Raw genomic sequence first — 26,290 nt, forward strand, 5'->3', positions numbered from 1 at the left:
TGGACTCACAAAGGCCTGCAGCTTTTTCAGCCTGATCTGAACCCAGGGGTCACTTCATACTGTCCCAAGACTCTTGCTGTAGAGCTGTCTTGTGTTTGAGGGTGGTACCACTCCCAAAATTCACCCTAAAAAAACCCCTTATCTCCCCACACTGGTCAAACTTTCTGTTTAGATATCTTACAGAGACTGCCAGGGTTCTGCCACCTATTTGGAAGCTACAGATGCATCAGCTGGGAAGCCTACTTCAAGTCAAACTGTTCTCTTTTTTAACAGCTGCAAACAGATAAGGCAATCTTAAAAACAAGAAATCTTTATCACAGCAGCAGCAATCCTCACCTTAGATGAATCATACCTGAGCAAGTGATGTTTTGAAGCACCCTTCCATGCCTAGCCTGCTTTTTCACATCAGCTGCTGCAGCACAAGTTGCTCTTGACTTACATTACAGCTTGAAGGACCCAGTGCCTCAGGTAGAAAATGTCTACTTAGAAGGAAAGATATATCCAGTATCTTTTGGAGTGGACATATCATAATCCCCCCAACTGCAGCAGAGAACAATAGACATGAAAACACCTCTGGTAAATGAAAAATAGAACAGCTGTCAATCAGAACCTGGAGTTTACAGAGCCAGACAGAGAATTATATACCAGAGTAACGGGATTAAGGGGTAGATAAAAGATAGTTATAGCATCAAGACAAAGGGAAATGACAGGTCACCTTTGCAGATGCAGAAGAAACATGTTGCACAGCAGAGCTCAGATGCACAATTCCCAGAGGATGAAGGAATAGATTCTGCCCAAACCTGAGATGCTGCTTCAAAAAGAACTGTTAAAAGACAACCACATTATGTGCTCAGACAGTTTCTCTTCTGCGGAGGGACATTTGCTAGTGAAAAACACCCAAAGCGCTTTCTTCACACTTATCTATACTCTCCTTTCTTGTGGCAGATGAGTATTTGGATTTAGACAGGGACAGCTTAAGGTAAAAGGTGAAGAGGTCCAGTCCAGTGGTCCAAATCTGAAAAGGGCCTAAACAAAGGACAGAGGAACAGCAAGGTACACTTTGCATTAGGAGTGCCTGCCCAGTCCGGCTCCTAAAGGCATCAAGGAATGGAGAAAATAAAAGGAGAAGGACCTCTGAATTTCCACATTAACTAGGAGACAGCACTTAAAGCAGAAAATCCTGACTGCAGCCCAGGAAAAAAAAATAAAAAAGAGGAAGAAAAATCCCAAAGGGATCTTTCCAGGATTCTTCAAAACAGTCTGCCTCTCTTACTATTTGCTCCTCAGGGAGAATAGCCAAAGGACCAGTTAAGACAGTCCTGGCAGAAAATACCCAAGCAAAAAGGTAGTAACTCAGGCAAGTTCCTTCCCGTAACGTGATTGCTTCTGGTCTGGAACAAAAGATTCTGCAGCCAGATTGCCAGCCTGAGAAAAACAGCCTCTCTGGGTAAAAGGATATAACTTGCCATAAGCTTTTATCCTCTCTTGTCTACCAAGACCTTGCTGTTTAGCTTTCACTGGATATCTGTTTTAGCAATCAATTTAAGATTAGGGAGTTTTACCATTTTAACTTTGCAAGAAACCAAAAATTAACTAAGTTTTAAGGTTTGTGGACTTTACAACCGTTGTCTATAACAGTGGTAAATTGGAAGTGAATATCAAATATACCAGATATCTTTCTGATCAAGAGCAGCTGTTCTTTGAGGACTGATTAAAAGAAAAAAAAAAGGCAACAAACCCCCCCCTTGTTGCTCATTACACAAAAAGTTCAGGTTATTTGCAAACTGTTTCTTCTAATGCTTGAAAGCAAAGCATATGAAAGACAGAAAAGTGACACCTGAAGAGAGAGTAGCTGAACACCAGATTAGAGGAGAATGCCTCAATCATCAAGTCAACTCATCTCCACCGCTGCTGCAAGCAGCTACAGCACTGAGCCCTTCAAAATATTTTTGAGAAGTTTTATGAAGAAAGATTTTTTTCTCTCCTGCTATCCCTAGTGAAAGGCTAATCCAGCAGTGACAAATCCAGCCCCTAAAAAAGAGCATTTTCAATTCAGTACTCCACTCCACATCTTCCACACATCCCTCAGCTGATACAGCCCCGGCAGCTCTAAAGAGCAAGGGCCTTTGTACCTCCTACTTCACCAAGGTGCTGTAAGTGTCAGATATATTTAAGAGCATGAAGCATTCAGATACTATGGAAACCAGGACAAGAGAAAACCCCAAAATAGATGGAAGACGCAAGCTGTTGTAGTCTGGATAAGTCTTGCTGAGGAAAGCTGTGCTTGCTGCGGCTGATCACAGAGTGGGATCCATTTAGAGCTCAAGCATAAGATATCCTCTCTCCGCTCTCTCCATAGTTTGTCATTTTTCTCTGTGGATATTCTTTAACTTCCCCTCTATTTAACAGGCCTCCTAGTTACCACTTCCTTTGAATGATTCACATTTTAGTGTGCCCTTCACGTGACCTGGAGCAGCCCGCTGCCTGACTACTTCTATATAACAGGAGTATTTGGGAACATATCATGAGAAAAAACACTACAGAACACTCTCCTAAAACAGAAATCCAAAGCAACCTACAGAGAAGGGTGCCTGTATAAAAGAGTTGAGGTGGCAGCCTGTGAAACACTATGCTGCTTCTTTTTATAATACAGACACCTGTGTTGTGCATATTCAACCTCTACAGACAAACCAATTGAAGTAGAATAATCCCTTCACTCAAAAAAACAGTATAGCATGTAGAGGAAACACATAGGATGCCAGCATGAGGTATACAAACCATCTTACTCAATAGCCAACAAAATGTAAGTCAGTACAGGTATAGACCAGGTAAAGTACTCCACAAAGAAGAGAGAAGCCATCTATCCCTGGAAAGCCGGGTTGTTATCATGTCCCTCACCAGCACAGACCTCAAGTCTGCATGAGACCAGAGGTGCTGAAGTCTCATGTCACAGCACTGGCTCTAGTTTCAAGCGCTTATTACAAGCTATTTCTTGAAAACAGAAGCCTCTAGTCTTCTCAGCATGACCACCACCTCAGCGAGGAAGCCCCAGCAATGTGAGAAAGAGGCCCCAGATGAGAATCCTTGTCTTTATATGTCAGTGCACCTAAGGAAAATTAAATAGGTTGAAGGTGTCCAAGATTCTTCATCTTATAATTTCTTGACAGCAGCATCATCTCGGGAATGACCTCCATCTCCTTCCACTGTACTGTGGACAGGGCAATCCGTAGAAACAGGAGCAGGAGAGGTTACAGAGGGGTAAGCATCAAGCAGCACACCTCCTTCTGCCAGGAGGTGCTCCCGCTGCGTCGGAGCCGAGCGGAGCTGCCCGCCCTGCCCCATGTCACTGCCGGGCACAGGGGGGACACCCCGAGAGACAGCACCAGGGGACCCTGCAGAGCGTTGCACACAGGTGGGCTGGGGGGCAGCTGGAAGAAGGGTCTTAACACGGAGAATCCCTTTAGAGGGGCCACGGGAGGAGGCAGAATAAACGTACAACATTTGACTCTCCCTTTCTGTAGTGTTTAGGTCACTTTCCCACTCCACAACTAGGACCACTGTCCATGTAAGTCTTGGACAAACTCATGCTCAGGGAACAGATCTCCTGCAATGCTTATAATTTGAATAAATAATTTAGTGTTCAAATGGTCATTTGGTAATGACAGAGGCACAACAATCTCTACGAGCACACTGTATTGGCTTCTGACGGAACCATTTTTCACAGTATCAAAGCTGTTTTGCATAGAAACTTGACAGGAATTTGCTCACCTCAAGGTTCTGGAATAGCATCTGTCATACTATTTTACTTTTGACTATATAGAAAGGACAAAGTCTTTAAACACGTTGATTTTCTTCCTTATTGTAGAGAGATCTATTCCTCCAAATAATGCAAGGAGATTCCATTTTTTTGAGCTTCCATCAGCAAATAGTTCTCTGACAAATCTGTCCATCAAACCTACTCACTCACTTTATTTTTCCAAGGGAAAAAGAGACAAACAAATAAGAAAATGAAAAATGTTAAAATACTTAAATATTATTACATTTATAGTCAAAAATATGTAAATCAACTGCAGTGAACTTTCTATTAGCTTTTAAATATTCACCTCAATATACATTTGTTCTTTAGGGCACACAAGAGATAAATAACTGAGTTAACATTTCTAGATAAATCAAATCTTTTTCCTGAGCTGCAAATATTCCAGATTATAACCTTGAAGTTGCTATGCGATAACTACAAATGGAAACTAAACAGATCAAAGTGAGCAAGCAGGAGCCCACACTTGAGTATCCAGAGGCCTAATTTACTGAGACATACAGTAGCAGCCCCATCATTTCAGATCAGTGAGTCAAAACTGAATTGCTCTGAAACGTAAAACCCAGCCTGGCCACAGGGAGCAAGAGAAGCTTGGGATTTGAGCTTGTGCTATGAACATGAGTGCAAGATTTAAAACAAAACACCCTCAAAACCAAGCCCCACAACAATTTCGGATACCTGTGGTTTTGAATGTCTGAATAGATTGTGATGACTCTTTCAGCCACAGACAGCGAGATACCTAATTCCATTTTGGTTTCAGGATCTTCTCTGCACCGAGTACAAGACTGGAGTTCATATTGCACAGCATTAGTTATCTCCTAACAATAAACCAATCTCTCTTATTTGGGAGATGAACTAGTATGGTTTTCTGCCTAGAAGCATCAACTGCTAGCCACTTGTGTATATGTGCACATATGCTTTCCATCTTCTTCCCTACAGGCCAGGCAAACTCCTCACAAGAGAAAGACAGTAAAAATAAGGGCAACAAGATTCAGCTACACAGAGCTCTTCTGCAATGTTGTGGAGAACTTTTATTTTATCACAACACCTGTTGAATTTCTGCCTTTGTGTGTTGTCTTAGTGTCAGAATTGATCAGATATGCTGCAGTGGGGATCAGCACCAGTGTCTATTGCAAGCTTCTCTGTTAAACTTACCAAAGAAAACAACAGTGGAAATAGCAATGTGAGAACTAAATTCAATTCCAGGATGGGCACTGTGTTCCAGCTACGAGAAAGCTGGAATTTGTCTATCTCAGATTTGAGTATATATGTTTCAGCACACATGCACTCTTATCTGTAGTAAAAAGGCAGTCAGCTAGAGATACACAAAATGCATCCAAAAGAATTATGGGACAAATTAACCTTGTGTGGGAGAGAGCGATATACTGTCCCTACTGCCCTTCAGGTTTATAAAGTCTCCTCATAAATCTTATCCATCTTTCTTTTAAGTTATTGGCACTGCATCAGGAGAGTCAGCAGTTCATTGCTGAGACCACATGGAGCTTAAATGTTTTCTTTAGTGCTCCAGCCTTGACAGGGAGACAACTGCAACTACACTGGGTTGCCTTGGTGGGAAGTTTTTGACTCTGAACTTTGAGCTTCTCATCTGGAAGACTGAGGGCTGACAGTCTTCACTGCCAGGAATAATGTTCCAGGCCTGTTCTGTGCACTCTTGCCCACTACTGGCAGATTTTATATGCATCAACTCAAGCTGCAGCAGGATTGCTAATAATTTTTTCTATTCTTCTCAGCAAAGTAACAGAGTGAATCATTAGGACTGGTTAAGTAATCTGCTGGATTGGAGGGAACACCACCTCCCTAAGTGTAACACACCAGAAATGTATGATGCAGTTGGAGGACTTTGAAATTACTTCCAGACATTCAGAGCCTACAGAGTTCTTCAGACAACCACTGTACCATGCATGTTCTAAACCTACCCAGCACAGAGAATGCACATTCCCATGGCGCAGCATATGTAACGTCTATGGGCAAAGCATAAAAGCCAGTGTAAAACAATCAAGGCCTGTCTTTCAGGCGCTTCAGCAACTTCTGAAGTCATTATAAATTAATTTGGCAAAGGAGTGTCATGAGCACTTCACGCACGCAGAGAGACATATTTCATATAAGCACTCAAAAGATCAGGAAAAGGCAGGTTTCCCTTGTAGGGCTGATATTTCAGGAGTGCTTGGCACCATGCCACCTGGTGATATGATGGTGAGCTGCTGATACTAGCATCCATCCTGGAAAAGACAAGACCCTTTAAAAAAACAAGTTGCTACACATTTCAAGTAGCAGAAAGCACACTGTAGGGTAAGGGTACTCCGAGAAGGAGTCTATGGTGAAGAAAACCAAAAATGCATGGAAATCAGTGCTTTGGTGCCCATCCAAAGGACAAGGCCAGTGACTGGTCACAACAACCTCTTTTCTAACAAGCACGTGCACAGCAGCTGCGTACAGACAAGAATGCACAGCTTGATTTTTCCTTGCATACAAAAAAAAAAGGGGTACACCTTCATTCAAACACACAATAGCTTTTCAGTCCCTGTAAAATATGCTATTTTAATTACAAGTAGTAGTTTAAAGAATAATAATAATAAAAAAAAAAGGTATCCACTGTGGCTTGTGAAGAGATGTCATATGCATAGGACAGATTACAGAAAGGACTCAGACCTCACGGGGTGACAGGAACAATACTCCATCAGGTTATCTTCTAGAACTACAACTAGTCTAGCAATTGTAGTCAGTATCTTGATATGTTTTCCAGGTCTGGGCTGCTCTTGCTCTTGTCATTGATGCAACCACTTGTTTAAGTACATGGAACAGCGCAGAACACAATCCTGCAGCAGCTGACATAATAGAACACCCCTCAAAGATCAAGCAAGAGTTTAACACAGAGTGGTGGCAGCCATGAACTGTCCAATGACTATAAACTTCCAGAGTAACCAAATACACAGCAAAATGCATCCTCCAACAGAGACAGGAGAGAACCTGTCCTGGCAAGAACCCTAATACCAGAAACCCATCTTAGCAATCTTTTCTTGTCCTGGCAGTAACAGTCACGATCACTCACAGTTGCACCTCCTAAAAGGGTAGGAGTTACTGCAGTATAAACAAAATGCAAAAAGGTGCTTGCCTGCTTGCTCAGCACACCTCACTAAAGCCAGGCAGTGAATTTAAGGAAGAAGTACCATAAGGAAACATGCTAATTGCATTCCCTTTAATTTGCATGTGCACTTTTTTTCTTTTAAACAACTGCTCCAAGTCCTTGTCTGCTGGGCAGAGATAACACGTCACTCTGTAGTTTCGGTTTCTAAGTTGGCTGTATGACACATGGCCACGAAGGTGTTGGACTTTGTTTTACACTCATAGAAGCTGCCCAGAATAAGACTGCAAGAATTGGTGGAGTCTGAGCCTCTCTCTCTCACCAAAATGCAAAGGAAAATAAACACAGTGCTGTCAGGGGAAGAAGGTGAAGAAAAGCACTTAAAAGGTGCACAAGAGTTAAAATTTCATTTTCTTTATGCCTTCCTTCCCTCTGTACAGTAGCAAAGAGGAAGAGAAATAGCCAGGTTCAATGGAAGGCAGAAGGTTTCCGATGGGCTCACCGATGGCTCAGTGCTGCTGGGTGGTTGATGACTTGTTGCTTCACTGCTGCTTGGTTTTAAGGGATAATCTCTGTATCATCTTGTAAAGGAGACCAAAGTGCTGGAAAAAGAACAAAAAGAAGTAATCATGGCTGTTCTAAACAAACAAAAAACTTAGTAGAAGGCTTAAAACAATACCAATGTGCAAATGCAGTACCTAGTTTAAATCATCCTTCACCCTGAAGATGTACTTCAACTTGTACAGAAAGTGATGGCTTACAGAAGTGCTTGTGTAGGTCTGTATCACCCCTTTGTGAAAATGCAATGACTTGTTAAAGATTTTTTTTTTTTTAATAGAATTCTGTTCCTTCTGAAGGGGAGAAAGTTTCACATTTCAACATCTTCAGGATCCTGGTCGCTGTGGAAACACTGCTGCCAGCAGTGTCACAAATGTAAAAATGAACCAGGCAAACACAGACATCCACAGTAATTCACAATCCTTTAACCGAATCTTCTCTTGCACCATTTCACCAGTGACTTGGAAATTAACTTAATTCCTCTTTTGCTTTTACTTTGGTTAATTGTGTTTTGCTTCATTAACAGCTACTTCAAATATTTGATGGATGTAACAACATCCAAGCTTCAAATAATCTCAAATTCAAATACAAAAGTAAGGAAGATAGCTGACAAATCAAAGTATATGATCTCCTTTCTGTTTATGTTGTTACATTGTATTTTTAAATGCTTGTAGTTTCCCCAAACAAATAACAAATACAAATAACCCGAAGAGATCAAAATTGAGAGTGACTTAAAATGCTTCCGTTTCATTGATGTTCTTCACGAGCCCAGGCAGGATCAGAAGCCTCGCTCACAGTGGCTTGGCTAACACTTACACAGAAACAATGCATATAAACAGGCTGGCCAAGGCATGGAGTATCACATTTCCAAGATTATTGGCACAAGATATATTTACGGTTTCACTGAAAAAAGAAACCAAAACTCTTGAACATGCATTTCTAAGTTGCATCCTGAGTTCAGATATTTCCTAATACTACCTTACTACAAGCAACAAACTTTTAACATTACAGCAAATTTTAGTTGCCTTGAGAAGTTTCAGTTTGAAGGCAAAATAGCTTAACAAGTGAGTTATGTATGTCCTTGACTACAAGAAACAGCTCTAAAAAACCACTTTTGCACTAGAATGGCAAGAGATTGCCTTCAGCACAGCCAACTGAAATACTCAAAAGACATGGACCAAAACAGCCAGTCGTTCTGGATAACTGCTTTCAGAGTGGGATGGCATTATTGTTCCAGCTTTAGTGCTGGGACTGTGTGAACATCAGTTACTGTAGCTACCATGATTTATAAGGAAAATAATACATCTGTTTCCTGCTTCTCTTCTCTTACCTGCACTGCAACATAGGCAACGCCCAGGTAGGCTGCAATACAGACAGCTAGAAGCAGGTCAAAGATCGCTGGCTTGACCCTGTCATAAAGAAAGTACACATGAAATTGCTACAGCAGTTGTTGCCACAGATTGAGACAACAGCCCCAACATGTCCAAGGGAATTCCATACCTGTATGCATTCATCACCTGTTTCAGCTGGTCATAGAAAACAAACTCAGGATCCCTGTGCAAAGAAGAAAATTTTCAGATTCTATTACACTTCTTGACACTGCAATGAGGACAGCCCAGACCTGTCCTCAAGGAGTCCACCCAACCAGAGACAGGGAAGCATGACCACCTCGCATACTAATTTTGAGCTGCTTTTAGTCATCAGGTCTTTTTTTCCCCAAATCAGAAGCCTAAGGACACAATTCAGAACACATGCTATTCAGCTGTCTCTGAAGAGTTATGTGAAAGATTCCTCCCTGTGTTCACTAAACTGCTTCAGCCCAAGAAGGTAAGACAGGATGGAAGCTGCCTTTTTGCAGTTAATGAAAGCTGTCTAGGGGCCCTCAGTCCTTTCCTGTGCTCAGAGTGGGAAAGGTGGAACCAAAACAGTGAAAAAACAAGTTCTTCAGACAGAGGGAGCTGCTGGGTCTTGTTACTGTGCTGTGAGCAAGGGTAAACAGCTTTCTCTAGGAGAGCAGAGAGCATGAACCAAAACTGACAGAAGAGCAGAAAAGAGCAATCCCTTCCAGCTGCATGCCAAGAAACCAGAAAAGCTGCAGCTCCAAATGCTTCAGAGGGGGAATCCAGTTTGCATGCCCTGGCTGGCTCTTCCATTTCCTTTCTTACCGTTTGTCTGCCTTTACATGATGCTGCTTGACATCCTTCAGGTAGCGTCCCATATAATATTCTAAGGTGTTGAGGAAGGTGCTGTCTTTATCTATCAGCTGGGCAGCCCTGGGTTGACTGCTCAGCCAGTCCATCACTGACTCCAGTTGCTCCTGCTGGATCTGCTACAGAAAAATACCACCAAACAAAGAGCATCAACCACACACATGCTGAGACCAGACCTCTCTCCCAGACTCTAGATTCTTTCTTCCCACAGGTTACAAAACCACACTGTGCTCACCATCTGATCTGTGAAGATTTGCATATCTGCAGGTGCTCCCTGCAATGGAAAAAAAACCAACAAACAAGCAATCAAAGCTACTGGAGAGAGCAAGCCTGGTTGGGCAGGACAAGTCTGGTCAGCACTGCACGGTGGGCAGCTCTTACCTTGTCTGTTAAATTGTAGATTACCCTTGTCAAAGCTTCAGCAATGATCCTAGTATTCCTGATCAGTGCTTTAGTGTCTATCCGTGCCCTAGAGAAAAAAGAGGGGATTATGGACTTGCCAATGGCATCAGCTTCCTATAGAAACAACCGTTTCTCACTGCATCATGCACAAGCCTGAATCCCGAGCCCAACTTCCAGTATTTTTGTCACCTGCCCTCGACCATCAGAACACCACAAGCACTCGTGAAGCCAATCTGTGTTTACGGGCTGGATTTAAACTACAGCCTTCCTTCCCTAAGGCCTCTCACCTCCTGTCCATGATGCTGTTGCGGAGGCTGTCACGGTGGCTCTCCAGGTGGGAGATGGTGAATGCTGGCAAGCGTCGGATCGCAAACCGCTCGTGCTCCCATGCCAGCATGTCCTCAGCCAAGTTAATCTTCTTGTGCACCATGGAAAACTTCACCTCTGGGAACTGGCTGGCAACAACCTGAGGGAAAGGACAAGCCATACAGGGGTGTCATGCTGCCCACTGCATTATCCATCACACACTGCCCTGTCTGCCTAGACCCACTTTTTTTGCATTTCAGAAGGTAAATACACCCCCACCTATAAGGTGCAGTTATTGCTATTACAAAGCTTGTCAAAAAAAAGCTGTTTTAATGTCACTACAGGGTAAAATAAGGAAGCCATAAGGAAATGCAGCGGAAAATGCAGCAGATCTACTCTGCTTCATTTAGGACTTCAAATCAAGTGACCATGAACAATACACAAAATATTGCAATGGCACACCATTTCTTTACATCGTCCTTCCTCTCTTGGAGAGCTGCAGTTCCCCACACTAAGTCCCCAATTCCCATGTTTTCCCAATGTTTTTCATTACCATCTCCAGTTCTCTCAGAAATGCATGCTGCAAGGTCCCCTCCTTGGGAGGCTTTGAGACATGAAGATGAAGACTATTGCCTCTGCCCAGAGTATCAAGGCAGAGAACAAATGCTACGTTGTCCTGCAGCAGGCTGGAATCTGGAACAGAAAAATCCAAACCTTTATTGCTATGTCTTGTGCTGGGACTTCCATCCCAAAAAAGCAAGGCTCACATGGAGATTCTCACAGGAGGACTGACAATTAATAACAGACATTTAACACAACCGTATTGACACAGACCTTGCCACAGAACATGCTGGAATGTCAGCCCCCTTACTCACCAGTGTGGTCCAAATTGTCTTCCAGCCACCGCTTAGTTCCTTGATAATTAAACTTGCCACCTCCAGATGCAAAGAACAGCAAGTTATACCTGCCCATCAAAGAAGTCAGAAAAGCGTTAGCATGCTGCACTCCAAGAACTCCTTTACTCAGTCTTGAAGGTGTGGTAAAATCACAACTACCAGCACCTGACATTCAAGGCAAACTGTCTCTTAACAAACACGTCCTATATGCCACATACTCAGGTTATAGCAAGACAGAATAAAAGAGGGAGTTCCCATTCCTTGAGGATGGAATCTACTTCCCACATCATTCCCTCCACTTGTCCCCAAGCTTGAGCAGAGCTACAGCAGAGAACAGAGGAAGGAGTTTGGCCATTAACAGCAGCCGTACTCAAATGGAAACAAAACAAGGCAAATTGAAGGACTGTTTGTAACACCATGCAGGTCTGGAGCAAAAGCCCATCTGTTCTCAGCTACACACATTTAAGCATAAACAGGGCAGTTTCTTACCCAGCATGGGTACGTCTGTAGGTGTAGAGCCGGGAAAACAGCCTGGCCAGTTCCAGAAGCACTGAGGTACCACTGCCATTAGAGTCAGCACCATGTGACAGCCACTGCAGGATAAAGTGGGGCAAAGACAAGGTGACAAGCCTACACTGCATTCTCACATACCAGAAGAGCTTCAAGATAGCACATCACTATGCTCCACCTGTAAACTGCCCCACATCCTTAAGGCCAAGAAAAGACATATGGGCAGAGGCATTATGGAGAAAAAACACAGGAACAGAGAGCTGCAGGAAGAAAGAATACTCACTGGAGCCACTCCAAAAGAATCATAGTGGGCAACTATCACAACTGTGGGCAGGTCTTCTCCACCCAGCCCTGTTAGCCTTCCCTGCAGAGGAAAGAGAGCAGTGTCACTCCACATCATCTCTTGTATGCCTGTACAAAGACTACATGCCTGCCCTGGCCTCAGTTTTGAGGACTCCAGATACTTACAAGGCTGAGACTCCCTTGACTTGCCCTATCAGTCCAAATGTCTGATGAAGTCCCAATAAAATAATTCATCCCATCAGCATTGCCAGTTTGAATCCATATACAACTCACCTCCACACTGGGTATAAGCCAGTCATTGATAGCTTTGCTTTGGGCCCCACTGGTCACCATCTGGAAGCCATTGGCAGTTGCTGTGTGCAGCAGAACTAGAACACAAAAAAACCCCAAAACCACAATGTACACCTGGGAAAGTTTCAACCCTTTATTCTCCTTGCTAACTGCGCTTAGGAGAGACCAGCTTTAAACCATTTAAGCCCTCTCACTTGTCACTTGTGTTTATGCAATGACACAGTTTCTTGGTGACCATGCGTCTTCATTCTGTCCTAAACCAAAAACTTTTCTCCAGCAGTCCTAAAGTTAATCATAAACAGCAGGTCAATAAGACAATCAAGCTGTTTACAAGGGGATACAAGGAAGCACCAAAAGGAGTTGTGGTCAGACAAAAAGCTTCAGCTTCTACCAGCACACCATCGTCACTTAACATCTTCAATGTTGTTTTTAACCTAGTTTTGATTTATATCTTATTTGCAACAGTGTGAAGCTGAGAACTTCATGCAATTGTATTTCCAAATATAGTCAAGTAATACTCTCTCATACTGGGTTTTTCTTCCACTGACTCTCAAAACACTTTGACAAAGTCAGAATAAACACAAATGTGACAGAACAGTGGTTCATGGTGCATAGGACACGGCAGACTGCTCCCAGGCCAGTCTTCCTCAAACCTTTTCCCCACTTGTTAAAACTCACCTTCTGCAGCTGAGGAAGAACCCTGTGATGCCGAAGCAGCGCGTGTTTGTTCATAGATAGACAGCAGCTCTTCATCTTCCACTGCAAAGTAGACTGGCACAATGGTTTCCATAGCAAGCATTTCTGGCTCTATCTCCATGAATTGCTGAGGATTTAAGTGAGACACAAACTTAGCATCTGCTAAACATGAAAGAGGGCAGGAAAATATTAACAACCAAAGCAGAGAGGTAAGTTTTCATATTAGAATACTACTTGATGTGCATTACATCAGGAGCTTCCGGTCCCGCAGCAACCCAAGCCTCTCTCAAATCTCCCATCGGAAGAGAAAGAAAACTTTTCTTTTTTTTTTTACCCTTACAACATCCTGGGGGACTGAAGAGATAGATTGCGGCAAGATGATGACCACAGCTCCAGCTGACTGGCGGAGAGCCTTCTGATACTGCTCATAGGAGAAATCCACCAGCCGCATCATGACGCAGCGGCGGCTCAGGACATCCGCCTCTACCGTGCGCGCTTCTGTGTTCAGCACTGCGCTCCTGGTGCCTGGCAGCAGAGAACAGCAACAGATCTTGTCAGTCATTTCAACACATCCCCTTTGCTTGAGCCTAGCTCCTTCTCAGAACAGTTTTTGTGACAGTTTGATGAACTTCAGAGCAGCCAGGACCTGCAGAAAGCTAAGTCCGCCTCTTCCCTCTCATCCAAGAAGGAGCAGAGATGTGGGGTTTTTCTTGCATCCATCAGAGCAACACCTCTGTGGCCATGTTCTGCCAGACTCTCCTTATTCCAGCACTATACAGCCTTTCCCACATTCCAGTCTACCTCCACAACACAACCACACAGGTTGTTTGCTCACTTGCACCTGATACCTGCTGGCAGCAACACCTCTGGAGAGAGCCTGGCCTCTCTAGAGCCTCTCACATCCCCCAGCTGTAGGATCACCCCTGCATGCAGAGGATGGAGGCTGTGCAGAGCCACTTGGTGAAAGGACACCAGGCTACCCTGTGTCACCCAAAAGGCTGCTCTTGCCCTCCCACAAGGACAGGTCTGTAGCTGGGGAAGTGACAAATTAGCAGCTGCTCCTAACTGTTCACTCTCTCCTACTCTCAGCTTCAGCATATCAAATCCCCTACATGGAAATGCAATTCTTTGGGAGAACAGCAGTATGTAGGCTTGCCAGCAGCTCCTGCATTCTCCAAGGGAAGACCAAAAGGACATCTTGTACAGAGAGGTTCAAATCCACCTTACAATTTATAATGCTGCAAATTCAGTTTCTTTTTCTATAACTCTGGCACCTATAGAGGACCTCATCCCTCTAGGTCCCCACACAGTCAGGGATGGAACAAGGTGCTCCAGAAGGCCTCTCAGCTTCTATTCAAAGAGGAGTGCTCCTAAGCATTAGATCTAAACCTAACTTAGTTTTACTTTAGTTTAGTCTCATCAAAGGTCATAGAATCACCTAAACAAGAAAAATCTATACTTCCACTGCGTAGTATCAGTGAGGGCCATACACCTGTAAATAGAGTCAAGGCATGATGTAAATTCTTCTCACAGAACTCTGACGCTGTATAACAAACAAGTACTAAGAACACCCCTGCTCCAGTAAAAAAAAAAAAAAATTATTCAAAAGGAGGATAATCCCTCCCCAGTTTCCCAAAGAATGATGTGTAGACACAGCAATATGTGGACCCAAAGTTCTGCTTTTCTGACACCTAAACAGAGCAGACACAACAGTATTTTCTGACAGCACAGCAAGGCAAGTTGATTTTCTGCAGTTTTTCTACAGAGAGCTGGTTAATAATAATTCATTTACAAACTAAAGAACTCTATCACTATTAGAGGAAGTCCAAGTTTGTTCTTAAATTACTCTATGACTGATGCTGACAAAAAAATCTCTTCCCCCTCCAAGAAGAGACTGAGCAGCAACATGTATTTGGTCTTTTTGGCTGGAACAACGAATAGCTTTTATCCTGAAGGACATCTCAGAACACACAAGGTATAGGAACATCGGCTACCCAAAGGGGGTAGGAAGGAGCAAAGGAAACACACAGTCCACCAAGCAGCAGAGGAAACCTGAGGCTATAATGCCAGACCATTAACATAAGTCTGAAACTTAGGAAGAGTAACTCATGAACAGAGCACATGTCCTGGCCTGGAATAAAATATCTACAGAAGACTCAGAAACAACCCTTGATCCTGAGTCCGTGAGTGCACGAAGGAGGATGGGGGGGAAAGGGGGGCGAAGGCTGAGGGTTACAGCACTTCAAGGATTCACAGAACAGGGTGTGTTTCTGGCTCGGAAAGGTGTTGCACAATCAGCAGCCTGGAAGTAACAGAATAGAGGAAGTCAATTGTAACACAACGGAAGAACGGTAACAGGATGGGCCCTGAAATGAAGCCACTGGAGCAACAGATACTGCTGAGAATGAAGAAGAGACTGAAGAAGGATCAACCTGTCAATAGAGGAGTCAAAGGCAAGAGAACAAAACAGAGCTCACGACCAAGTGTCCCAGAATGCAAGAGAGATGCAGCTGGACTCCTCGAAACACAGAGAGCTCAGTCACAGACAAGCCCGTGGGGTCCTTGGCTACCTCTAGGTCACCGCGGTGGAGCTCTCAGCACCGTCGTGGCAGTGCTGATCCTGGGCAGTGGAACTCAGCCAGACAGGGCCCTCCTGCGGCCTCCCCCGCTCCTGGGCCTGACCTCGGGCCCGGCTGCCGCCTCCCAGAGCCCCCGCGAGCCCCTGCGGCCTCTTCTGGGCCGGGCTGCCCTCCACGGGTCTGGGGCTCCGCGGCCTACCCGAGCCTCCTCCCCGGGAGTCGAGGTTCCTCCCAGGGCCCACCATCCCTGAAGAGGCCGCTGCCCGAGGTCCGACCTCCCGAAGAGGCCGAGCCCGGTCAGGCCGTGCGGTTCTCTCACCGTAGGGCTGCCCGCCCAGCTCGTATTGCTGCATGCGGTAGACCGTGAACTCGTGCGCGGCCTCGGCGGCGGGCGGCGGGCCCAGGAGCAGGAGTACGGCGGGCACGAAGAGTAGGACGCTGAGCGGGAGGCACGAGGCCTTGAGCACCGACTCCAGCACCTCGCCCGCCTCCTCCAGCATCGCCGCGGCCCCGGCACCGGCACCGCGGCCTGCTCGGCACGCGCGACACGCACGGCCCACCCCCGCGACCTGCCGGAACCTATAGTTCGCGTCCCGCGGCAAGGGCTGCTGGGAGATGTAGTCGCGGCCAGCCCTGCTGGGCCTGCAGGGGGCGCCACGCCCCGGCCCGGAGTGGCCCCAAACGCTGGACGGGACGGGGTGGGACAGGATGGGATGGAACGGGATGGGACAGGATGGAACGAGGTGGGGTGGGGTGGAGTGGGACGGGACGGAGTGGGGTGGGGTGGGACGGGGTGGGATGGGATGGGGTGGAGTGGGATGGGACGGGACGGGACAGAACGGGACTGGGCGGGAGGGGAGACTCCCGCTGTCCCCGTGAGCGGAGTGATCCCCCTGTCCTGGGAACGGGAGGGCGGCTCCGGCTGTCCCGGGCCTACAGGGGACGTCTGCCGGGTGCTACTCGTCTTCTGGATTAGGGGGCGGAGACCGGGTACCTGACCTTCAGGAAGTAAAAAATTTACAGCAAAATTAACACGGGACTTTTGGTTACCTCAATTTAATGCAAAACAAATGGGTTGATAACTCAGCTCCTGTGGAGGGACTGGGCCAGCAAGTTTTTTGTGAGCCCACAGTGCTTCCATGGCTTTGTCCTTTTTGTCGGGTGAGAGGATGTGTTTGAGTGCTGCTCTGATTATTCCCTACATTAGGGAATAGAAGAGCAGGGATCTGAGGCGCAAGCTGGCAGTGTCTTCAGGCCCTACTGTGTCTCTGTCAGATCCAGGGTGGCTCCAGTCACTGTGGTAGTGCCCAAGCTGTCACTGCAGGTGCAGCCCCATGCCCTGAGGCAGGGCAGGGCTCTCACTTCTTGCTGCCAGACTGCAAGCATTGTCACAGCGTTTGCCCGGGCGTAGTGCCCAACCTTAGCACTCCAAGGAGGGCCTAGGCTGTTGCTGCAGCCCTCTGCTGTCCTCTGGCTGGTTTGTGCTGCACTGCAGGTGGGCGCTTGATTCCTGGCTCAGATCTGCCCCACAACAGCACATAGTTGCACTTGCAAATACAGTTGTTCTGCATTCTTTCCCAGCAGCTGTGCCCATCGCAACAGTTCCAGAAGGCTGTAAACTGCAGGAGGAGACTCAAAAGTATCACCTCCAACCCTGCATGATGTGAAGTGGCAGCACTGCTAACCCAGCCCGACCTGAAGGGATAGGGGGGGCCATCTGGTTGGGGATGCCCACCCTACATGTCACTGTGCCCTGGGCAAAATACCCTCATTTGGGCAGGTAGGGCGTCTGTCTGCACACACAGAGCACACACACTTATAACCTAGGCACTGCAGTTGTCTCCGCAGAGCATCGGTCCTAAAATGTGCCCGTATCTTTCTCTCCCAGCCTGGGAGCAATGCCTGTCCATGTGCTGAACCCACACTGAAGCAACATCCCAGTCTGATGGGTCTAGAAAGCCTGGTCTCAGTTAACAACTGGGGTGGGGCTGCCCCAGGTCAGCCTGAGTTGCACGTAGGCTACAGTTCTGCCAGGCCAGGACCAGCAGAATGAGGTCCTGGGAGCTGTCTGGCACCTCTTGCTCTTCCCATGGCTTCTTAGAGGCTAGGGAGATTGCTCATCATGCTGGAGTTGCTGGAGAGAGGTGCTCTGGGCCTAGCATTCAGTGCCACGGAGCTGCGGAAACTCTCCCGGTAGTGCAGTGAGCTCTCCGTGGATGAGCCAGAGTTGATATCTGTGATGACCATGCAGTTCCCAGGCTTGCAAAGCCCAGCCCTGACACAGCAGCAGCACAGCAGGCTTCCCACAGCATGGCGCACCTCCACGCTCCTCAGGGAATAGATGATGGGGTTGACGCCTGAGTTAAGCAAAGCCAGAGCCAAGGTCCAGTCCAGGCTCTGGAGGTGTGTGCAGGTCTGGGTCTCACAGAAGACATCAAACAGCAACAGGACAAAGAGGGGACTCCAGCAGATGATGAAGGCACCCAGGATCATCAGCACAGTCTTAAGCAAGCGCAGGGAACGCTTGCGGCTGTGCCGAGAACTGGTTTGCTTAGAACTGGCCTGGACCAGTTGAAAGATGGAGATGTAGAGGCCAATAATCCCCAGGAGGATGATGCTGAACATGACTACGGAGAAAAGGATGTAGTTCTTGGAGTAGAGAGGCAGGAGCACAGAGCAGGCACTGAAGTCGCACAGGCAGTTCCAGCCCAGCAGTGGGAGCAGTCCTATGACAAAGGCCAGCAGCCAGCAGGAAATGATCAGGCTGCGTAAGCGCAGGGTCTTGCTGGCTTCATTCTCAGCAATTGGCCTCACCATGGCACTATAACGCTCAATGGCTGTCACGAGCAGGCTGAAGGTGGAGGCAGCCAGTGCAATGAACAGGATGCCTTCCCGCAGGAACCAGAGCGGAGGTGAAAGCTGGAAGGTCTTCTTGCCTGAGAGGCAGAGATTAGAGAGGTAGGCAATTCCTGCAAGCAGGTCACTCACAGTGATGCTGGCAATGCAGGAATAGACCCAGCGGCGGGCTCGCAGACACCGCAGGATGGCCAGCAGCACGAGCAGGTTCTCCAGGATGATGATGCAGCTGATAATGATGAAGGTTGTGTGTATGAAGCCCATGCCCTCGTCCCCAGACTGCCGGTTGGTTAGCTTGCCTGTGAAGTTGTAGTGCTGCAGGATGATGTTCACATTCCTCATGGCAGCCAGCTGCAGGCAGGAACCTTTCTTGTCGAGCAGGTCAAGTCTGAGCTCAGGATATTGAGCAGAGTCCAGTGGGAGGAGAAGGGAGTGATTCAACAGCCAGCTTAGCACTGGACCATCCATCTTCTGAGTCTGGGTCAGCAGCCAAGGGATACACGGTGGAGGAAGGGATCAGGTAGGATTTGGGGCAGAGCAGATCCTCTGTTCAAGGGCTAAAGTAGCTCTGAGACTCTGCCACACAGGACTGGCTCTAAACCCAACAGCCCTGCTCAGCGTGGAGATGAGAGTGAGAGTCCTGTCTGTCAACCCTGCAGCACTGAAAGAGCAAGGGGAGAGGAGGGTGAGGTGTTTTGTAAGTCCACCGTGAACAAAGGCTTCCTGTTGTTTAATAAAGTTTCCTGTTGTGAGAGGATACTGTTCCTAATAGTTATCACTATTTCTTGGTAAGGGTTTGGCTATTGTCAGCTTTGCTGTGGTTGTGATGGTGGGACATGAATGAAATAATGTGTCAGGCCCCTCTTTGGGTCAGAGCACTCTGGGTCAAATGGAGTAACACCTCCCACCTCGATGGGTGAGACCTGTGGGGCTGAACTAAACCAAGTGCTAGTAAGAGCTATTAAAGCAGACAGCATGAGACACTAAGTGCTTTGCTTGCTGTGGTACTAAATTCATCCCTAAGCCTGCAAGAGAGCAACTGCCTCTTCACCAACTGCCCTGTGCACCACCCATGCTCAGATATATCCTTCTTCAGGAGGAAGCTCCATGCTGTCACCCTTCTGGGCTTCTCTACGGGCCCAGCTCCTGCCACTCTCTCAGAACAGGTCCGTCCATGTCCTGCAGTTTGTGCAGCAACTCCAGGCACCCATGTGGCTGAAGATGGGGCTTAGCTCCATCTAGTTCAAAGGGAACCAGCTGGTCAAAGCTAAGCATGTGCCCTGACACTGTCCCCTCCACCTTCAACTCTCCAAGCACCTTCTAGAGACGGGCCAGAATCTTCCCATTGTCTGGGTCACAGGCAGGGAAAGAGGCAAAAAAGGGCTGCCTCTTCCCATTGCAGAAAGCACAAGGTACTGCACTGAGATTGGAACCAAGGAATCCAAATGTGACTGTAATATTAATATCTATCATTAGACCTATTCCCTATGTCTGCAAAACTCAACTGAAGAGAGTCTTGCAATGTACTGTTCCCAATTGCGGCTGGGAGTTTGCCTTATGACTCACCTGTCATGGCTGGTGTGAGGCTCTTGCTGCCGGAGGGAGGTTCAGCAGTGCTCTCCGGCTGCTTATCCAAGGCCCAGCACAGAGCAGGTAGGGGGGAGAGCTCCTTGTGAAAAATAAGTGAGACTTCTACCTATCAAAGTTGAAAAAGGGAAGTTACAACATCAACCACATTCTGTGTGGAGGATGGACCCCACCCAAATCATCTGCAGAAAGGCATAGATAAAAGAAAGATGGGGGACCTTTTAACTCGGGATCATAGCAGAAGATGTGCTACTTTCACCTGTGTTCTAACTCCAGACTGGCACAAATTCATGAAGAGGTCCCCTTCATGAAGTGTGACTTCTTCCATCAGCATGGCAAACAGGGAGTTCTCCAGGGAGTCTATGCACTGCTGGATGAGTGGAGAGATTCTAGCCTGGATGGCAGCACACACAAGTGGAAAATGCATAGGGGACTCCTGCTGCAGGAAGTCATGTGCAAGCAAGAGCAGTTCTCATCAAAAGCTGAGGGCTCCATCCTCCACGTTCACCCTTTCAGCTGTTCTTTTGGCCTTTTATCAGCAGTGTGGAAAGAAACTCATGCTGATAAAGTCAGCAGATGACCCCAAGATTGAAGGAGCGGAAATCAGCAGGAAGGCTGGGCCAGGAGTACAGCTCAGTTCAGAGGAGTGCAGGTTTGCATGTTCAGCACAAAGATCACGCTCCCAAATGGTCTGGGCTGCTGCTCCCTGTGAAGAACCGGAATCCAAAGGGTCATTGTGGATCCTTGCACATCACCCTCATTTTGCTCTTGCTTCAGGATGAGCCTCCAGCTAATGTGTCTGCTCAGGACAGAACTGGTGGAGTGTTCCTGAAAGATTTGAGAATGGAGAAATTTGCCTTTTCAAGAGACCTAAGTAGCTTCTCAAAGAGTTGGCAGCATGTGAGGAATCTCAGAACAGAGATTCCTGACAGGAATGAGCTCTTTGCACGGGAGATCTGTGGAGAGCAGGGGATTGGTGGGAGGCAAACACTTTTAATGGCAGGAAGGCTCAAGGCAGATGAGCAGCTGGGACAGGTTGACACACTCACCCATGGGGTGCCAGGTCCTCTGGACCAGCAAAATATTGGAGGCTCTTCCTAATGCCCCCTATGCAAGCACATCAGGTATTGCCTAAAAGACAGTGCTGATTATTTTGTCAAGAGCTGTTCCAGTGAGGCAAAACCTTGTTCCTTGCTTGTCCTAGCGTCTGGTTTGTTTGGTCATTCCATGGCAGAATGGGCTTGGGTATCTGTGAGGTATGTTGCATACAGAGAGGGGGACCAGCTCTGGGAAGCTGCCTGAGATGTGTACCAGCTACGTCTCAGCCCTTCCAGCCCTCCCATTCACTTCTGCCTCCGAACTCCTCCCCACTGCAGATCACCATGCACCTCAGACACCGCTCCCACCTCACAGTAAGTCAGAGTAGGGTCCCATCCCCAGAGGAGCCTGGGGATAGGTTCTTGGGTCCCCTGCCCTCCATGGAATTTGCTCAGCAGAGCACAGCTGGCTGGCACAAATCCAGCACCATGTCCTCCTCAAAGCTGCTGCCACCAGACTTGAGGTTTGTAGTCCCCAGCTCCATGGCTGGGGGCGAGTGAGAGTTCCGTCGGCTGGGCACCAACACAAGTCAGAGTTCCTGTTGTACAGCTATCTGCACAGACGCAGGCTGAGCTTTATCTTGGTACTTCTCCTTTGCTGCCATTTCATTTCAGGTGTTCTTTCTTCACAATGAAGTGAGGCAGGGTCGGGACACCCAATCCCGCAATATTTCTCATCTCTTTCCTCCAGATAAAAGCTACGACCTACTTGCAACTGCCTGATAGCTGCTGAATCCTGAGTTTGGAAGGACCAGGGGAGGCATGGGTGGCAGCTGCAGCACTGTGGACCCCCTACAAAATCTATGGCCAGAGCAGGTGTTGATGGATGCTCATACAAGTCACCTTAGCAGCAGAAGCCCTGGAACTCTCCAGAGGTCAACAGGAAAGCAAAAGCACCTGGGGGCCAGAGGGAGGAATTTGTTTGCAGTCAGGGATGCCAGAGAGAACAGGACAGCAGCAGCCTGAAGCCCAGTTCCCTGGGCCAGTGGCCTGCCTAGTCCCTCCTTCCCTGGGACTGCTGGTCTCAGGGTAGTGTCTGGTCCCAGATCGTAGGGGGCCACAAGCAGCTGCAAGGAAAAAGACAGCAAGTTACAAGTGCAAGATAAAACATCGATGGTTTCTGTTGAGGTTTTCCTGCTGTGGTGCTGCACAGTCCTGATTAAAACTTGTATTTTCCGATATTATTATTAAAAAGAAAAAAGTAGGCAAAACTTTACTGAGAGCTCTGCCTGGTGGGCCCTGTCAGGCAGCCCCCCAGGCTGGCTCATGAACAGCTGGCATCCTCACCTATGTCCTGCATCCCCACCTCCCCACCCACCCATCCTGTCCCCGTTGCGTGGCCCTAGCACAGCACAGCCCAACATTAGACAAGGCATCCACTTGCCTGCAGGTGTTTTTCTGCTCCAGGAAGGGTGGAGTTGTGCTGGTTTAAAAATGACTGATCACTCCTGGCAGTTGGGTGGTTGCATTTCCTTACTTTGGTCTCTTCTGCTGTGTAGCAGCAGGCAGTCCTCTTTAAAGAGGCTCAATATAGTCCTCAACCTGGCATGATGCTTCTGGACCCAGAGGAGCCAAGAAGAGTCAGCAAGGCCCCTCTAACTTGGGCTGACACCAAACACTGGAGACTCGGCCCTTAACAGTGCTCAAAGAAATGTCCCAAGCACAGTTGTTGTGTCTGGATGTCAGTTCATTTGAAAGCAGGTGTTGGTGATGGTGAGTCTCTGTAGGAAAAGAGTCTTTGAAGCGCATCTTTTGACTTGAAGGTAAACAAGAATATTGAAAGAAAAAGTTTCAGGATTCTATCTCCTCTAGACCACATTAATGACCTTAAATGGCAAAGTTTTGTTGATTGTTTTTTAAGTGGCTTTTCTTTAAAATCTTGCATTTCCTCAAGACAAGAACATTAAACAGAAACTGTGGGAGAAACATTAAATCACACCTAAAAAACACCCTAGAACAGGGTTAGCATCCCTGAGGCTTTGGGACAGTGGTGTACCAGGCTCTCTCTGCCCTGGCCTTTTTGTCTTATACTATCACTCATCAATCACAGCCACAGACCACAAGGGCACTGAGCAGACCAGGGCAGCAGTGATGCCCACAGACCTGCAGGGGTGCTGCCCTGCTCTGATTAGCACAATCAGCCCATTGCATATCGTTTCCTGGCTGCTGGGTACAGCTGGTTCCAGGGTATAAAACCAGCCCCTGGGCATGAGGAAACTCAGACTTCCATACATCTTGGAAGGAGTGTCCAGCTGTGGGAGAGATGTGCCAGCCTCAGCCACTGCTGGCCCTGCTGCTCCTGCTCTCCTGCCCATGGGCCAGTGCCAGTAAGCTGGGGCTCTGCAAGCTGTTGCGAGGCTGCTCGTCTGGGCTCTCATCTCAGGAGCCACTGGCTCATCCTGCAGTGGGGTGTCTTGCAGGTGCTCTACAGGATCAGATTGTGGGGGGCCATGAGGCGCAGCCCCACTCCCATCCTTACATGGCATACCTGAAGGTAGGGACGCTTGCCTGTGGGGGCTTCCTGGTGGCCCCTGACTGGGTGATGACAGCCGCACACTGCATGGGGTGAGTACTTCATACGGGGGCTTTATCCCCTTCTTTCTCACCTAACCTATGATGCCCTTCACTGGAGCATTTTTGGAGTAGGTTCCTCTTCCTCCTGTTCGGTGCAGCTCTCTCCACCTGCTGCCAAAGGGGAGGGAGCTGGGTGACACCCAACCTTATTCCCCCCTCTACACTCTACTGTGGCTAGGAATATCACAGTCATTCTGGGAGCTCACGACATCCACAAACCAGAAACAACCCAGCAGGTCCGGGGAGTTCTCAGATACCACATGCATCCTGAATACGACCCTGACACCGTGTCTAATGACATCATGCTGCTCAAGGCAAGGCAGTTCTGCAGTGGGCAGTGGGGCAGAAGGTGGGATGGGGCTGTGGGTCTGGCAAGGTCCACCTCGGCAAAGCTGTTTCTGCTCAAACTCCTGGAGGCAGGCAAGACTGGGAGGGATCTGGGAGGGAACCACAGGCAGGGCTTGGAGACATGTGCCATGTTCACAGGAGCTCATCAGAGCTTACAGCGGCACATGTCCTGCTAGACCTCTCCTTCCTCTGTGCAGAAAGCATCTTTCAGCTCTTCTACTCATAACCTTCTCCAAAACCCTGCTTTTTCCCAGCTGACATCAAAGGCCACTCTCAATGACTATGTCAAGACCATTCCACTGCCTAAGACCAGCAGTGACCTCCCCACAGGCACTAAGTGCAGCATCGCCGGCTGGGGTCTGATTGACAATGACCAGGCGACCAACAAGCTCTTTGAAACCAAAGTCTCCATCTACAGCCGCAGGAAATGCATCCTCTTCTATCCGCATCTTGACACTGGCATGGTCTGCGCCGGCAGCTTCCATGAGCTGAAGGATTCCAGCCAGGTAAGGGCTGCCAGCAGGCTGGGATTTGGCTCTCTGAGAGCAGATGCTGCTGCTGCCACAGATGGAGCTGGTTCCCAGGGCAGGCAACAAGTATTTTATCTGTAGCTCCCATATGGACCAGCTCTCTGAACACCTTGACATCACAGTCCCTGCACAGTACCAGAGGCAGAGGTCCAACTCACCAGCTTGGGGCAGCTCCTCCAGCTGGGTGGGCATGTGGGGCAGCAGCAGAGCCACAGCCCCCCTAGGCAGGGAGGGACCAGGGGAAAATCTATTCCCACAGGGAAGAGGCCTCTAAAATCAGTCTCATCTGTCCACAGGGAGATTCTGGTGGGCCCCTGGTATGCAATAAAGTGGCACAAGGCATTGTTTCCTTTGGGTACGAGGCCCCACCTGGGGTCTACACCCGCATCTCCAACTACCTGCCCTGGATCAAAAAAGTCATGAAGAAGTAGCAGCAGCCACGGCACTTGCTCCATCTCTGATGTGGCCCTAGAGATTGCAATGGCTTCCTTCCTGTCCCTGCTGAAGGCTCAACTCCCTCCTCTCCTTGGGAACCCAAGTGACTTGGTGCACACGAGGGTCCCCTTCATTCTGTTCTGAGGCTGCTGGCTGTCCCATTCCCTGCCTATCTCAGGCAGCCACTTCAGGGCCATGTTAAACACCCTGACAGAGGCAGGGATAGTCCCTAATGGGACAGAAAGAGGCTGTGCCACAACAGACCCCATTTCCTTCAGAGACAACACTGTCCCTTCTTGAACCTCGCTGCACTTAAAACATCCACAGTAAACTCAGAGCTGCATTTCCCAGTGTGTGTTGTCTTTCTTGTGGCCTTGCCATAGAGAGAAGGAGGGAGGGTCTGGCAACTGCAAGCGAGAGGCCAGACTTTTGGGGCAGCAGCAGTCATGGCTCTGCATCCTGAATCTCTGGCAAGCTCAGAAACAAGAGCTGTGATTGCCCTTCCTGGGGTCATGGGGATGATGAGAGTTTTGCAAGGATCAAAAAAACCCAGTTAGAAGTAGGGTGGGAAAAGTGATGGGCGAACACTCAATTTACTGACTTCAGCATCATTATCACCTTCCTGGAAGCAGCTGACAGCTGACAGGACGTGATGCATCAGCAGGTACCAGGACTCAAAAGCTGTCATTGTCTGCAGAGTAAAGGCTATCCCCTCTGCAGGGGCCTTATAGTTGGGAGATGTTGTACCCTAGGACAGAGAACAGCCAAAACAGCAGGCTTTAGGATGCTTCACTGGACTTTTTGTGGATGGTGGCCTTGGCATAGGGAAAGGTACCTGTTGAGATGCCAGGGGCAGAGTTTTAGGATCCCAGAGAGGAGGCAAGGGGGGAGTCCTGTCTGAGGGCTGTCTGCTGTGAAGTTGGCTGGCATGTTTCTGTCCCTCTTGGCACAGTTTGTTCCAGTGGTGGCCCAAACCCAAAGGCTTACAGCTCTCCCTCAGCCGGATGATGATCAGAGACAAGCTTCCCCCACAAAGGATGCTGGAGTATTGTTTTCAGACAACTCCTGCACTGGAGTCTGTACCTCTTTCCATGGTCTGCACCAGAAGAAAAACAACCTGCCCTCTGAGCAATCATCTCCTTTGCTCTAGTAAGTTTCTGGTAGCATCTCTTGTATACAGAGAGGGCTAGAGCTT

At 47.9% G+C, this 26,290-nt stretch overlaps 3 protein-coding genes across 6 annotated transcripts; 1 reads left to right on the forward strand and 2 right to left on the reverse strand.

Moving 5' to 3' along the window:
- Positions 1 to 6,329: 6,329 nt before the first annotated feature.
- NCLN (nicalin) lies at positions 6,330 to 16,220 on the reverse strand. 3 transcript variants are annotated; one of them, XM_027901039.1, is made up of 15 exons: positions 15,988 to 16,220; positions 13,424 to 13,614; positions 13,072 to 13,216; positions 12,376 to 12,470; positions 12,083 to 12,163; positions 11,779 to 11,882; positions 11,269 to 11,357; positions 10,947 to 11,086; positions 10,375 to 10,553; positions 10,067 to 10,154; positions 9,921 to 9,959; positions 9,641 to 9,804; positions 8,976 to 9,029; positions 8,806 to 8,884; positions 6,330 to 7,519 (listed from the first exon to the last, which is right to left on the reverse strand). In XM_027901039.1, exons 1-15 carry the CDS (start codon positions 16,166 to 16,168, stop codon positions 7,460 to 7,462), a joined length of 1,689 nt encoding a protein of 562 aa, XP_027756840.1. In that variant the 5' UTR covers positions 16,169 to 16,220; the 3' UTR covers positions 6,330 to 7,459. The 3 variants fall into 3 exon arrangements, with proteins under 3 accessions (XP_027756840.1, XP_027756841.1, XP_027756842.1); XM_027901040.1 differs by having other exon boundaries at positions 9,641 to 9,801; positions 15,988 to 16,218; XM_027901041.1 differs by having other exon boundaries at positions 13,430 to 13,614; positions 15,988 to 16,205.
- A 456-nt stretch (positions 16,221 to 16,676) lies between these two features.
- On the reverse strand, positions 16,677 to 22,175 carry S1PR4 (sphingosine-1-phosphate receptor 4). The gene is made up of 4 exons (XM_027901059.1): positions 22,045 to 22,175; positions 21,430 to 21,431; positions 20,091 to 20,220; positions 16,677 to 19,185 (listed from the first exon to the last, which is right to left on the reverse strand). The coding sequence occupies exon 4, from the start codon at positions 18,990 to 18,992 to the stop codon at positions 17,766 to 17,768; it is 1,227 nt and encodes a 408-aa protein (XP_027756860.1). The 5' UTR covers positions 18,993 to 19,185; positions 20,091 to 20,220; positions 21,430 to 21,431; positions 22,045 to 22,175; the 3' UTR covers positions 16,677 to 17,765.
- Positions 22,176 to 23,422: 1,247 nt separating this feature from the next.
- On the forward strand, positions 23,423 to 25,445 carry LOC114066403 (mast cell protease 1A-like). Of its 2 annotated transcripts, none has more exons than XM_027901054.1 (5): positions 23,423 to 23,535; positions 23,629 to 23,773; positions 23,961 to 24,096; positions 24,385 to 24,636; positions 24,957 to 25,445. In XM_027901054.1, the coding sequence occupies exons 1-5, from the start codon at positions 23,472 to 23,474 to the stop codon at positions 25,089 to 25,091; spliced, it is 732 nt and encodes a 243-aa protein (XP_027756855.1). In that variant the 5' UTR covers positions 23,423 to 23,471; the 3' UTR covers positions 25,092 to 25,445. The 2 variants fall into 2 exon arrangements, with proteins under 2 accessions (XP_027756855.1, XP_027756854.1); XM_027901053.1 differs by having other exon boundaries at positions 23,435 to 23,535; positions 23,614 to 23,773.
- The last annotated feature ends 845 nt before the right edge of the window (positions 25,446 to 26,290 follow it).

Source organism: Empidonax traillii, unplaced genomic scaffold, assembly GCF_003031625.1.
Source record: "Empidonax traillii isolate 1590-97213 ecotype Southwest subspecies unplaced genomic scaffold, ASM303162v1 scaffold761:size885847, whole genome shotgun sequence".
Taxonomy (NCBI): Eukaryota; Metazoa; Chordata; class Aves; order Passeriformes; family Tyrannidae; genus Empidonax; species Empidonax traillii.